The sequence below is a fragment of the Alosa alosa genome, chromosome 10 (genome assembly GCF_017589495.1).
Source record: "Alosa alosa isolate M-15738 ecotype Scorff River chromosome 10, AALO_Geno_1.1, whole genome shotgun sequence".
NCBI lineage: Eukaryota > Metazoa > Chordata > Actinopteri > Clupeiformes > Clupeidae > Alosa > Alosa alosa.
Window position 1 is genome coordinate 561,268 of NC_063198.1, and position 13,248 is coordinate 574,515.

At 40.4% G+C, this 13,248-nt stretch overlaps 1 protein-coding gene and 1 long non-coding RNA gene across 5 annotated transcripts in view; one reads left to right on the plus strand and one right to left on the minus strand.

The window, feature by feature from the left end:
• dock3 (dedicator of cytokinesis 3) overlaps positions 1–13,248 on the plus strand; it is a 557,701-nt gene that overhangs the window by 46,392 nt on the left and 498,061 nt on the right. For all 4 annotated transcript variants that reach the window (XM_048254372.1, XM_048254373.1, XM_048254374.1 and 1 more), the window contains exon 2: positions 2,757–2,840. In XM_048254372.1, the coding sequence (XP_048110329.1) occupies positions 2,757–2,840 (84 nt within the window). The remainder of the gene's footprint in view (positions 1–2,756; positions 2,841–13,248) is intronic.
• Positions 10,381–11,252, minus strand: LOC125301690. The gene is made up of 2 exons (XR_007194782.1): positions 11,066–11,252; positions 10,381–10,521 (listed from the first exon to the last, which is right to left on the minus strand). It is a non-coding gene; the product is annotated as an uncharacterized LOC125301690 (long non-coding RNA).

The following is a 13,248-nucleotide window of genomic DNA, read 5'->3' on the forward strand; positions in this document are numbered from 1 at the left end:
AGTTAGGTCAACTTGGAAACTGTTTCTCGTTGTTGAGTTGCCTGATGGTAAGGTACAGCCGTAGCTTACACCTGCAGGAGCGCTTGCTTGGGCGCCTGTGTTGCGCAATGCACTTTGCTCCTCTTATCTATACGACGCAGTTCTCATTTCTCCAAACCATACATAATTACAAGGACAAATATTGCTACATGAGGGAAATCAGTGTGGTGTCCGATGTGAAAAAAATAGGTATAAATCTAGCGCACACATTTCCACGAATCACGGATGTGTTGATGACATAAATTAGGAAATATTATAGGACTTAATGAGACGTGATGTTGAACTGCATGCCGATGCCATTTAACCCAAATGCCCCAGCAGCAGCATGGGATAAGAGAGCTTATCTGACAGAAGATCTGCATTGTCTGTTGTTAAAGGGAATGTGAGATGACGCCCTGATTGGTTTATTGCACGTTACGCCCAAACCACACCCATGAGTAATGTAGCTACTACAGACCACCCCATTTTAGATTTGTGTCGGGCGCAACAGTCATTATCCGCCGGTAAAATTGCAACAGCGCCCAAGATCCGCCCACAAAGCGACTTGCACAAAGCCAATTGTGTTGGAGTGCAAGATAGAGCCCTAAAGCAGATAGACCTGTTAACACAGCAATTCACACGTTTGTGGCATAAGTCACATCACACATGTTCATGCTATTGTGAGAAGGGCAACATAACCATAATTCTTAAAGTGACAACTAAAGTACTGGGTGACACAGCACAACAGGTCAAACCAGGAGTGACACACAACTAATATGCAGGATGCTAGGCTACTACATTAAGGCACTGTTTGCACAAAGGATTGTGTTTCACCAAACCCACCGTTATAAAATGATAGAATCTAACGAGCAGCCCGACTTAATAATCTAGCCACAGGCCGACCCTGCCTAGTGAAATACCCAGTCGCCCACACAGGGGAGGAATTAACAGTCCAACACCACTCAAGGCCCAGCCGCTGCTGCACGTCAGTTGCTCAGTATCCTCGGCCCTCACTGACCCTACAGTCACATTAGCTACAAAAGCCAGCGACAACTCCACCAACTTGCCGTTGAGTGGGCTGTAAACAAGGCTGTGCTTCGTGGGTGATTTATGGCTACCGATTTCTATGTGCTAGGTGGCTGATAGCTTGCACATGACTTTGTGACAGATGTATTTTTTGGTTACAAAACCTGACTTTTTAGATTTAAAAATTTCATATTTCTGAATATATTCATATTGCAAAATATAAGGCCACAAACCCTGAACTTGTTAGAACTTGTAGAAATACTGCCTTATATGTGTTAGCTCTGCCATCTTGGATAAAGCTTTCAAGTTAACTTTCAAGCAACGAATGTCACGTCACTCCGATTGGCAGTCGCTTTGTCGCATCGCTCAGCATTTGCATAAAATAGACTTCTTGTCTATTTTGGCCCCGGGGTAAAACCCACTCACTCTCAAAGTAATGGTGGGATTACTTTCCTTAGCTGTGATGACTCGAGTGCGTTGATTAAATCGTTCATGGTCCCGTTGTGTCTAGGAGGATGGTCGGCTGACTTCTGAGGTAGGCAGTCAGAGACGATGTAGTTCCGAAGTTTCGGCTTTCTTGAGCACACAGCAGCGTGTGGACTCGTGTCGGGCGCCTGTTGGGAATGCACAAATTGAAGGAACCCATCAGCTTTTATCCACTCCAGCCACCAATCTATAGTATGCTGCTGATCGTTCCCCATTATTAGCAGCACCTGTGGAGGAACGTCTCAGGCTACATTTACATGTGGCCAGCTATTTTCATAAACGGACATTTCACCCTCTCTTTCATTTCACCCCCTCTTTCAAAAATAACATCGTGCACACCTGTCGGTTTCAGAAAAGTTTTCGTTTACTCTAACCCGTGTCTATATGCCATCAAGAGCATGCCAACCCTGTAGGTGGCAGTGTAACGAGAAGCTCAAGCCCACGGCCAATCAGAATCCCGAAAATAGCAACAACAGCTATGAATCACTTCCTCTGTCTCTTTTGAACTGTATTTACAAATGCTAACAGATGAAAAGGGTTTGCATCAACAGACTGTTACTCTGAATGCTTCCATGATCAACTTAGCCAAATGAAAATGTAATGGCTACATTTAGGGGCGAGTCTGCCCCTGAATCTTTTGAATCCGTTGGTTGTTGTTGAAATAGCTAACTTTAGGGCGAGTCTGCCCCTGAATCTTTTGAATCTGTTGGTTGTTAGTTGATGTGTTGTTCATGTATGAGGTCACAAATGACAGAATATGAACTCATGTAAATATCTGATGATTCATGAGATATTAAGGAATTAAGTAATACATAAATTATGAATTAATGATAATTCATGTACCCGTACCGTAAATTCAAATTATTCTTTTGAATTATTCCTTTCTATAATTATCATTACAAAGTATTCAAACCAGTGTCATTCAGGAACTGGTATCAAAGTCAATGTATTGGTATCGTGTGGGCATGTTTTAAAAGAATAGCTATGTGAAATTAAAGGCTTTTTAAACAGATAATGACCATGAGTGCCTCAGATTTTCTTTAAAACATTTTTCAGCAGTTTTGATTGTCTTTTAGTCCCAATCCTTTATGGTATGATGTCTTCACAGAAAGATGTTCAAATTCAGAATTGGCTCTTGGTGATCTATGAGTCTATGATTTAGAGATGAATGCTGTTTGCAGTCTCTGCATTTCTTTGTCTGATGCTGTCTTAATGTCTTTGTCCAGTAATATGCAGCTTCCGGGGATGTGTTTCACATGGCCTGACACTTGAGATTGGTGAAACTGTGCAGATTCTAGAGAAGTGTGAAGGTAAGTTTTGCCCAAACATCTCTGTTTGTATCTAAATCACAAATTCTCTGGCTGTTTACAGGGGTAGATTATGAAAATGCTTTGCGATTAAAGGTGCTCTAAGTGATGTTACGCTTTTTCTAAGCTAACATATTTTTTGTCACATACAGCAAACATCTCCTCACGATCCGCTAGCTGCCTGTCTCCTGAATACTCTGTAAAATAGCGGGGTCTCTGTTGACAGCCCAGGCTCTAAAAATGGTAAAAAATTTAAAAATAAAACAGCCTGGGGGGTATTCCATCAACCTCGCTAAAGGCCAAACCTGGCTTATTTCGATAAGTCTCGCTAATTTTAGTGAGAATTCCGTTCCATTAATGAGGTTAACGTGAATCCCAGCTTGGTAACCATGGGAATTATACCACAGAACTAACCTGCACAGTAGCAGGTTAACTTTCAAGCTAAATTAAGCTGTGTTGCAAAAAAAAAACAATCAGTCGGAAAACGAGTTCAAAATAGAAGTAGGCCTATAGAAATGTTTTTTCCGACAGTGCACCAAGCATGGCTTTACACATTCACTAGCTCCAAAGAATGTATGAAGATTATACGATTAAAAATGTTTTAACTTCACATGCATGTGGTTCTAGGAATCATGCTACTCTGCGTCACTTACGTTCGATGGTGGTGTAACGTGCAACGAGACGGCATAGGAAAGGAATTATAGGCTACATTCTTGCGTGTTCGTAGGTTCGCTTCCCATACGAAGTATTAAGGCTACAATGTTTATCACCTTGATAATGGCATTTTTAGTTATAATCTTTGATGAAAGACATATGTCCACTGCTGATAAAGGGTCATGCACATTTGGTAGGCTGTCCAGTGACAGCTTTGCCAGTGGGCTATATTATATCTGATGCAAGCCAAAGGATAACTATTCTGTAGCCTAGGCAGCTAATAATTAAAACTGCTTCATGTGTCGACGATTGTTCATGAATGTCAAATCAACTGTGTGCTACACAGATTAAATACTAGGCATAAATTGAATAGAAAGCCATTGCATTTCAGATCATTTTATTTCAAACACTTTGGGACTTATGGGAGACAATAGGCTATTATGTTAATAATAATTTATTTTATGACCACCTACACCTAGACAATAATTTGGAGTGAACTCTTTTAATATAAGAACATAGGCTATAGATAGTTTTGAATATATGCCAAAGTTGTTTTTGAGTTTATACTATTTATTCATTCACTCATTTTGTTCAAGCATAGACTGTATGACTGTATAGAGTGAAGCTAATCAAACTCGCAATTTATTTCAAACCATTAGCATTGTTGTTTTAAATGTAGGCCTATGCTTTCATTATTCTCCCATTTTTGTAGGCAACTATCTTTTTTTTTCTCTCAACATTAAATTTGATGACTTTCGATGAAAATCCTGTAGATGGCGCTTGCCAAATCGAACAGAAATCATCTAGTATTGTCTTAATTTTCCGACATATATCCTCTTTTCGTCAATCTACTGTTTTGGTCTACTATTCTACCTCGTGCACGAGCAGAGATGAAGCTGAACTAAACCTCGCTTGAATAAACGAGGCCAAGATGCCGCTAACTTGAGTTAATGGAACGGCTTCAGCCCCAAGTGAAAGTCTACGCTAGTTCAAGCCAGGCTATTTCTGTTAAGCACCGCCTTCATTAGCGAGGTTGATGGAATACCTCCCTGGTCCAGCCTGGACCATGAAACATAACAATACACACACTGTTCCAGCCAATCACCAACGAGATGCGCGTTCATGTCAGTTTCAATTGCATGGGAGGGAGGGGTGAGCTAGCTTGCTGTTTTGTTTGAGATGTCAACATAAGTGACGTTACCCAACTGTATCATAAAATTCAAGTAGGGATTTTGTTGATTGACATTTTGTACTGTAATGACGTCACTCGTCAGGACCAATGAGGGAACTGGGAGTGGTCGAAGGAAATCGTGAAGCTGTCCGCGCGCTGTTGGAAATAACAATTGATTATAGAACCCCTGTTAACCTAATGATTCTGACCCCGCTAGATATGGAGAAGTTTCGGTCAAAGTCATATTACTATCCATAGTAGGCCGATGTGGGCCTACCCACAATGCTGTTACAAGAATGCCTTCTAGCTATTTAATTAGACGCATCTTCCCCAAGAATAGTGTGCGAGGCCCTCCTCGGCCGATTAATTCGGGAGGCGCCTTCACTTGAGTAATGATCCTAGTGTGAAAGTCGGTCAGAGGCTATAGTGCTGGCCTGGACCACTATGCTCATCTGGACAGAACATCTTACCGAAGCTACAGAGGGTTCAGGGTGTGCTAAGGTTAGCTGTCTAATTCCAGACTACTAATAAAATCAGTGACCCACCACAGTACAATACGATGGCCAGTTCTCCTGGTAGCATGCCTACACTTTCACTGATTTAGCCCCCACGGCCCTGGAGACTAATCCTAGCCGTTCCTCCTTGCCCATCTTAAACTTGAGGGATATCTAAAGAAACTCTAGAAAACTATGCGGGTCAAAGCATAACAATTTATTTGTCAGACACAAGCTATTCATCCAATACATTATAGCAGGTACATCTAAATGAATAATGTGAAAGTTACGAAAACAGGTTAAAGGAACATTTAGGAAACCATATGAAGCAATCAGAGAATGAACATACCAGCTCAGAGGATAATGACTACACACCTTAGTGGTGCGGGAGATTCTGACTACAGAATGGCTCCTAGAATGCTCTGTAAACTTCACTTAAATAGGCTACCTAGTTTGTGGTTGGTTACATTGATATGGATCACATGATTGGAGGTCAGCTGATTTGGGATCACATGGTTGGAGGTCATCTGATTTGAGAGTACTTTGATGAGACTTGAGACCATTGTTGTAGTGAGAGTGAATCAATCAAGACATGACAAGGTATACATTTGATTACATTTCCTGTCCCTATAGTTAACTGCTCCTGTGGGCATGTGACAGTAGGCCCACAATAGGCCCACACTTAGTAGTTGATCAAGAGTCAATATATGACTGAAAAGATTATCATCAGCCTGGTAATTAGGATCCTTACAGTACTATTGACCCTTTCATGGAATTTTCATGTGTTTTATTATTGACATCAGCTGTTCCTAGAAGGTTTCCGGTTAACAAATGCTGATAAATTGTAACAACACATCGAATTGTCTAATGATAAATGATTGTCAACATTAAAATGAGGACTGTGTTGTTCTGTTGTTGGGTGTTCCCTTAGACCAGGAACAAATTGACTATCTAAAAAGAATCTTCCACAAGAAAAAACATTAATGCAATGCTTGGATTGCTGCTGTCAAGTGAGATGGTTGTCATTGCCTACACAGAAAAGCTGTGCAGTCCTCATATTGTAATCAAATGAAAAATGCTGTCAGTTTCACTAAACACATGATGGTAGGCTAAATTAGCCTACTCTTGCGATGTAATCACGACAACATAGATAACGCTGTTTGGCCATGCTTAGTAGGCTAACTTAGGTTTATGTGACATATGCCTGCCGGAGTTATACATACCGCAGCCTATACATGCAATCTATACATTGATTTGGCATAGATTAATTAAGTTAGTTTCACTTAGACACATGACAGTAAATCATTTTAGACATGCAACTGTGACATTGATGGATAATGCTATGTTTGGCTATGTTTTGCTTATTAACTTTATGCAACTGCTATGCCTGCCGGGGTCCCGCTGGCATTTTTTTGGCGCACCTAGTGAAAACTAAATGCTGTCTAGGCCCTAATACACTGACTTATTTTCATGAAGTTAGTGTTCATAAATGCCAGACAATAACTTGCGTCGTTTGCCAGTTGGCACCATCTTGAAACAACACAGATCTGTGTCGTAGTGACTTAATTTCAAGATTGTACCGACCGGCAAACCACTCAAGGTATTGTCTGTATACAGTCTTTTTTATTTAACTATCTGTAAATTTACAAAGTTGTCAATGCCTTGTTTTTATGCCTTGTTTATGTTAGGACCCTCATTATACTACCAAAGAAGTGTCGGCTACTTTGAGCCTCGTAAATGGTTTAAAATTAGCAATCTTTTTACCATGAGAAATGCCCTATCGCTACCAGTGTTAACATTTTTGAAGCATCAGCTAAAAACAGGCTAGTTTAGAATGCATCGGATTAGCATTTTTTTGCTCCCCAACAAACGTTCGAACTTGTTATCATGAGGCATATCCAAAATTTACACCAGATTTCCCCTTTAAAAACATTACTACTTAATTATTTATTTATCTGAGTCCTGATCATGCTCTAATCATTCTATCTCAGAACCAAAAGCAGTCATAGTAACATGTATACAGATTGGTGAGATACCAGAGGTCTGTTAGAAGAGTCCGCTGCTCAGACTCAGGAGAGAAATAGAGAATTTAAAAAGGGAAAATGCTGAATTGATAATCAGAGCAAAGATTCTTGAAACACAGTTGCAGGTGCTCCTCAATGAGAATCCAGAAACATTATGCCTACTAGATTTAAAAATAACAAAATAATTCTTTTTCACTCTGGACTGCCATGGTCAAAGGTGTTTTTTGCTTTGCTTACATACCTTACCACTGCCTGGATCCCATATACAACATCACTCACATCAGTTTTACCTGGTGCTCATGAAATTGTGACTTAGTTAACGCACATACATAGATCTTTCTTATATATTCTGTTATAGTGTAAACTTATTGAAGGTACTGTCTGTATAAATCGTCTTGTAAATAAACTACCAGTGCGTTCTCAATGTCTCGTTTTAAATGTCAAGGCCCTCGGAAGACTACCAATGAAGTATGGAGCTACTTTGAGCCTCGTAAATGGTGTAAAACACTGATTTATTTGCATGGCTACTATGCCGATGCCCGAGGCCCCCCCCATCGAAAAACTGTTGGTAGCATCGGCTAACTAGCGCCAGATTTCTGAGTGCAGGGGACAAGCCGAGATGAGCTATGAGACATACGTTCACACTCAGTATCATGTTTCAACACACTTTAGGTCAATATCACACCGGAATTCTCCTTTAATTCTAAAAAAAATTATATAGCTGCCAATAAATCAGGCAAACGTCTGACCTCTTTAATAAAGAAAGTTTTAAAAAGGCAGCCTATAGCTCTAAGAGATGAAACCTCAAACAAAGCCCACACAGATCATTTTATGAAAAAATATATACTTCAGAAGTAAAAGACCAGGACCCTTTTTTAAATTCAATAAACCTCAAATGTCTTTCTCCTGAGCAAATTGAAGATCTTAACAAGGATATAAGCAACATAGAAATACAATCTGCTTTAAAAAACTATCCACTTAATAAAAAAGCTACGGGAATGGACGGCCTTCCCATAGAATTCTAGATAGATAGATAGATAGATCTAGGGGGAAATTCAAGGAGCACAGTAGCATACAGACATCACACACAACATGCACTTACAGCAGAAATGGTAAACATAAGTATAAGTATAAACATATAACTAAACTCCAATGTACAATAAAGACAGTAGAAGATAAGAAAACTAACAAAACTAAATACACTATATTTTATTCATAAAGTCCAATGTGCTTGAGGGTGATCAAGCATAAGACACTTGTAGTGACAGGGCCGGGACTGGTAAGGTGCTAAAGGGAGTGAGTGTCATGGTGAAGGTGCAAAAAGTAGTCCAGCCATAGTCCTTTTGTTATGTGTGGATGGCAAGGTGCTCAAGAGAGTGAGTGTCATGGTGAAGGTGCAAAAAGTAGTCCAACATTAGTCCAACAGTGCAAGAGTAAGGTCTAGAGACCAGCATAAATAATATGGACAAATAGGAGAGTAAAGTATAATGTAGACAAGGTAAAATAAAAAAACTATTTCAGTGCAAGAACAGGTTGAGGTAATAGGGTTATAGCCATTCATTCATTCAGTATTGTAGCAGAAGCCTGACCGCAGCCATTGATCATGTGTGCTAATATAGCATGAAAAACTGTAGCAGTAAAACAGTAGTGAAAACATTAGGCTGTGTACATTAGTAAAACAGTATTAAAACAGTAGTAAAGCAGTAGTGGGCAATCAGTACTCAAACACGGAGAGGGTGGAGAGGCAGACAGACTAAGCAGAGAAGTCTATCTCTCCTCTTCCCTTTAGTGAGGCATTGAACAGTTCAATGGCCCTAGGAACAAATGACTTCCTCAGCCTTTCAGTTGTGCATGGCAGTGAGCGAAGTCTCCAGCTGATCAAGCTCTTTTGCTTTTTGATAGTGCTGTAGAGGGGATGACATTCATTGTCCAAGATGTTGATCAGTTTGTCTAGGGTCCTTTTGTCAGATATTGAAGTGATGCACTCCAGTTCAGCTCCCACTACAGAGCCAGCCTTCCTTACCAGCCTGTCAAGTCGCCCAGCATCCTTCTTCTTTGTGCTTCCTCCCCAGCATACCACTGCATAGAAGAGGGCGCTGGCCACAACAGACTGGTAGAACATCCTGAGGAGCTTGCTGCACACATTGAAGGACCGCAGCCTCCTTAGGAAGTACAGAAGCCTGCTCTGTCATTTCTTGTAGAGAGCTGGCAAAATCTTATGAATGTGTAGTAGACAATGAGTCACAGTGCACCATTTATAAATAAGTTAAACAGTATTTCTTAAAAAAATTATATTTAAAAACAAAATGACGTCATTTGGGGCTGAGTGTCCCTTATTTGGGGTTGAGAAAGTTGCTAACCCTAGTTAGCCTATTAGCTAGGTATGGTGTGGGGTATGTGATGTGGGGCTATTTTAATTCCAAATGCCAAGGGAACTTTATCAGGATGCATAGTATCCTGGATCCATGAAATAACTGGCCTTTAAAAATAAAACTATGGCTGTCTCTATGGGAATTTAACATAGGGGTGCCAATACGTATGACCCCTGTATTTTAAGGAAGAACATGTATTTATTTATGATACATTATTCATTCACAAAGAATACTAGAAATGTCATGCCAGAGGAATTACAATAGTGGATGGAAAGCTGCTGGCTTATTGTTGGTGGGGAGATTCCTGAAAAAAACCAACAACATTGAATCGCTTAATCTTTGAGTTCATACAATTGTATGCAATGCAATAGGCTACCTGCAAAACAGGGCTTTCAGTTGGTGTTGATGACTACTTATTCTGCACCCAGATAACAATGTCATTGAATCTATGTTAAATCAACATTAGGCTACTTTGTCAACGTTAAAATCATTGAATCAACGTCGCACTGCAACATTGATACTGCATCACTTTTGCACCCTTCATTAAAGCAAAGTTAAAATTCTAACTACATATCAACGTGATTTCAATGGTATTTCCACTCAAATTAATATTGAAACAATGTTGAAAGTACAACCAAACTAAAGATCAATGTGATTTCAATGGTATTTCAATTGATATTAAACCTCAGTAAACCACTATTAGCCTAATCTGGCAAAATATTGGGAAATTCATATCCTGCTTTATCTACAGCCAGGATAAATTTGGCTAGGCCTAGGTATGTCTGGTTTATCCTACACAAGCTTGCATAAATAGCCATTGTCAACTTGTTATCAGTTAAGCAAGTGTATTTATTCACTCTTCATCTAGAAATTCACGTGTGTTGTGCTTTCCTGCCATCCATTCAGTATAGCATCCATAGCAGCCAGTTGCAGTCAGCCTGTTCCTCCAGTAGCAGAGTGAAGCGGCACCTAACAGAAATAGAAGGGGGGAAAAAGAGACGGTTGATAAATAAATGTTAAACTGAACAACAAACTAACAGCTAAGCCTACAATCAAGTCATTTTACGCCACAACCTACCACTCATATAAACGTAGTTCAAAACGAAGACCAAGTTTCAGCCAGTGACTGTTTGCCATAGAAGGTAATTTCCCTTGTCAGGCCAGCTATCGGAAAGGTGGCTGACAATTTGAGTGTGAAGGCTTAGCACTGCACACAACAGCAAACCTAGAAACGTTACCGAGGTCTAGCTAACGTAATATAACTTACCTACTGCATCCTCGATAATCGCTTAATGAAGTTATTAACTTACCTGATGTAATACCAATATTACCGAACTAGCTAGAGTTAAACTTAGCGTCCTCTCTAGACGTAGCATCTACGAGTATGTTGCTAAGCTGTTTGAGTTTGAAGCTAACGCCAGCTTGCTTGCTTGCTTACTTGATTAGCCGAGTCGTTTTAAACAGACTTCACACACTCCATTCGAATAAAAAACACAAATTAATTGTAACTTACATTTGGTGTGATAGGAAAACGTCCGTTTCGTCGTCGTTTGTTGGACGAACCAGACAACAAGAATTTAAACTTTCTTCAAGAGGATGGTTGAAAGCGTGAAGTGGCCTATAGGAATCAATGACGCAAGGAGAACGCTACTGCGCATGCGCACAAGTTAATTACGGGATGTGTAGTTTTAGGGAGCGCCAGATTGTATGCATTAGAAGCAGAGACAGTTGGATTCACAGGTGACACCTGTGCCAGTGTTCTGATTAGCCCGGGAACTACTCTGGGAGCTTAACGAGCGCAGCTGGCTTTAGGCCATTATGACATCACAGCCATTCAAGTCTATGGGGGAAAAATGAGCTTTTTAACATTTTTAATCCCCTATTTCTCAAAAAGTATAAACTTTCAAATAAATCTGAAATAATAACTCTCTTGCCCCACTCCAGACCTTCAGAACGGTTATTTCAACATGTCTGTACGTTAAGAGGATAGAGTCGCATTCGTTCTTGAAAAGGTTATAAGAAGAAGAAGCCAAGAGATTTCAAGATAGTGGATTCCATCCACTATAATTGGTGTCCTTAAAGGTTGGATAGACTTCCAGTTATGGCTAGCAGCTGAACGGTCGCGTGGGCTTGAGCTCCGGCGAATTTGAAATAACTTTTAATATAATAACGTATATATCGAGCAGGTTTTGGCCAAAAACATTTAGAAAGTCTATATGTCGTCCAGAAATCGTGGAAAAGGCAGACAACCTAATGATAAAAAGGCAGACTTTGCAATGCCACACGAGGAACACGAGGAGTCCATGGATCCAGAAGAGATTCTAAGCCATGGCGAAACTAGCAGTGATGAAAACCAACTTTTATCAGCCATACATTCGCTTAGGAATGACTTTTCCACACAATTGAGCGAAGTAATCTCATCTAACCGAGAGATAAAAGAAGCTATAGTGGCCTTTTCTGAAAGGCTTACAACAGCTGAAACTCATATTAGCACAGCTGAGGACCAGATCACTTCGCTAACGAGGATGTCTGATACCACACAGAAAAAGGTCCAAAAGCTTACCATACAGATGGAAGAGCTTGAAAATCGACAACGGCGCTCCAATTTGAGACTGCTTGGAATACCCGAGGGGGCAGAGAAGGGAAATGCGCGTACATTCCTAATGGCATGGTTACCAAAGGCTCTTGGTTTGTCCATAGAGCAGCCCTTCACCATCAAGCAAGCCTACTGGCTGGGTACCAGCCCGCAAAACCAGGCCCGGACGGGTGAGACACGGCCACGTATCCTTTTAGTGAAATTCCTGACGTACCGAGACAAAGACCGAGTGATGAAAACAGCACGCTTGAAAGAGAAAGTTCTTTTCGAGAACAGTCATGTTATGATCTTCCCGGATCTGTCCGCAGAGGTCCAAAAGCAGTGGAAACTTTTTGACGGAGTGAAACAAAGACTACGACATTTGCGTAAGGAGTATGGATTTATGTTCCCGGCGAGATTGCGAATTCAACACAAAGGCACCTGGCACTATTTCAGTTCCCCCGTAAAGGCTGAGGAATTCATTCGACAGATGGAGAGCTCCAGCCCCGAAGATAGCAGTCAGGATCACCAGGAAAATGGCGAGTAATCTGTAGCCTAAACAGGTTTGAATGAAAGATCCTTTATCTGAGCCATTTGAGTTAACGACTGATACATAACGAAACGTAGCTTAGGTTGCTGTTTAAATTAGCTGGCTATGGCCATTGAGCTAGGCTACTGTGGGCTGTTTATATTGAAGTTTGTAGACTTCATGGATCTAGTCTTGAACAAATATTTCTTTCTTTTTTATATCCGAATTATTTCTGTTTACATATGCCGGAAATTATGCCCACTAATGTTTTTTTCGTGCTTGAGTATTTGTCTTTTTATTTTTGGTGGATTTTCAGTAGCTCACTGCTCCTTTTAGAGGATCAGACTGGAGCCTAACCTTGATCCGACTCTTGATAAATCCTCAGGAATTACAATAGTGGATGGAAAGCTGCTGGCTTAATGTTGGTGGGGAGATTCCTGGAAAAAAAACATTGAATCACTTAATCTTTGAGTTCATACAAACCCTCGTACCAAAAGACCTTGTGTGTCAAGGTGTTCTTGAGATATAACACTCAAGGTGTTTTTTACCTTGACATTTGACCTTTGACCTCCAACATCAATTCACTTCATCT